Here is a 1,527-nt window from a genome sequence, read left to right as displayed (position 1 = left end):
AAAAAAAAGAATGGACAAGACGTCCAACAAACAGTGTATAGGGAACATGGGCTTCATGTGAGCCAGAGTTTGAATATGCATGAAAGTCTACCATTTTGTTAATTTTCACCCTTAGTTTATATCCTATAAGGCTTTATTTGCCAGATAACCGAATTTTGAACAGGCAGGATGCTGTTGTCTTGTTTCACTTTAGTATAATGTAGATATAGAAAAAAAAAAAAAAAACCACCAATCCAGAGCCTGCAATGCTGCTTTCTAGCAAACCAAAACCAAAACCAAACCAAACCAAACAAAAACATGCAATAAAGTCCAAAATGTCTATCTAGCATTACTTTCTCCATCTTTTTCAAAGTATTTTCATAGGCATCATTTCCCTTGATAACTGCAAAAATTACAACAGCATTGTGTGGGACAAAAAGCATTTTTCCCCTCTCCCGGCATCCTTAGGATCATCCCCCCCCTCCCTGCAATTTGATACTATTTGCTGAAAAACCTACACCTGGCAACAAAACAGAAACAGCGGCTCTGTCATTTTGGCCGCTTATGCATCTGCTCATATTTCAGCGAAGTTGGGAAAACTGATTTATATGCAAATCCAAACAATTGATGAGTTCGTTGATCTAATTTGAAAAGTTGTCTTGAGGAATTTACTCAGCCGGTACCCGATGTAATGAACCCGATGATCAGAAAGCTAGAATAAAGAGAGGCCCCTGAAGGGAACAGAAATCACTGAAGAGTTTTCCATCTCTAAGGACTGAAGAGAAGGCATCTTAGAGGAGCTGGGTAAAGAGAAGATAGCCCATATTCTCTAGGAGGAAAAATGACTCAAAATCCCGTTTCTCAGAAACCGACTCTCTGAACTTTTCTTGCTGTCCCACAAGGGGGCTAGCGTTGGGAGACGTGCTGGGAGCCCCTACCTGCGTTCCTGAGCTTCTTGTTGCGATACACAGACAGGATGACCAGCAAATTGCCCAGGATGTCCACCACGATGGTGAAGATGAGGATGGAGGCCAGTGTAGACGCCAGCCACGACGGCCGGGGCCGCCCATCCTCCCCGCTGCCTGGTACCTGCAGAGAGACATTGAGCAGGGCGCTGCCATTGTCCCTCATGGTCCCCTGGGTGCCTCACCGCAGCACAGCCACGGCCATCGTCCCGTCGCCCCGTCGCCCTGGGCCCTCCAGTGACCAGCTCTGCTCCCGCCCTCTCCGCCACTTTTTATGGCTTGGCCCAACCCTCTCGAGCCTACTTTGCATCTTTAAGGCTGCTTCGCGGAGTTCCTGGCCGCTCCAGCCCCTCCCGCTGGCCGGACACCTTCTCTGCACTTGGCCGCTGCCGTCTGCTGACATCTGCTGTCCACTGCTGGGCAACTTGGAGGCCAAGGTCCCCCAGCGCGTGCATATTGCGCCCCCGTGCGGCGAGACTCGGCGAGACAGGCGGAACCGTCAAGCGGAGGGAAAACAAGGAAGCTAGCTTTAGCAAAGATCCTCAATTTCCTTCTTGGATCTGAACCTTTCAGGCAGAACTGA

General features: G+C 48.9%; 1 protein-coding gene across 1 annotated transcript in view; it reads right to left on the bottom strand.

Annotated features, from left to right (window-relative positions):
* The window catches only part of Mtnr1a (melatonin receptor 1A), a 9,906-nt gene extending 8,796 nt beyond the window's left edge, over positions 1-1,110 (bottom strand). Inside the window, exon 1 of the mRNA XM_005362646.1 lies at positions 918-1,110. Within this exon, the coding sequence (XP_005362703.1) occupies positions 918-1,110 (193 nt within the window). The remainder of the gene's footprint in view (positions 1-917) is intronic.
* Positions 1,111-1,527: the final 417 nt, after the last annotated feature.

This window comes from Microtus ochrogaster, linkage group LG7_11 (genome assembly GCF_000317375.1).
Source record: "Microtus ochrogaster isolate Prairie Vole_2 linkage group LG7_11, MicOch1.0, whole genome shotgun sequence".
Taxonomy (NCBI): domain Eukaryota; kingdom Metazoa; phylum Chordata; class Mammalia; order Rodentia; family Cricetidae; genus Microtus; species Microtus ochrogaster.
The sequence above is the reverse complement of the archived record's forward strand: the minus strand, read 5'-3'. Positions and strand labels throughout refer to the sequence as shown.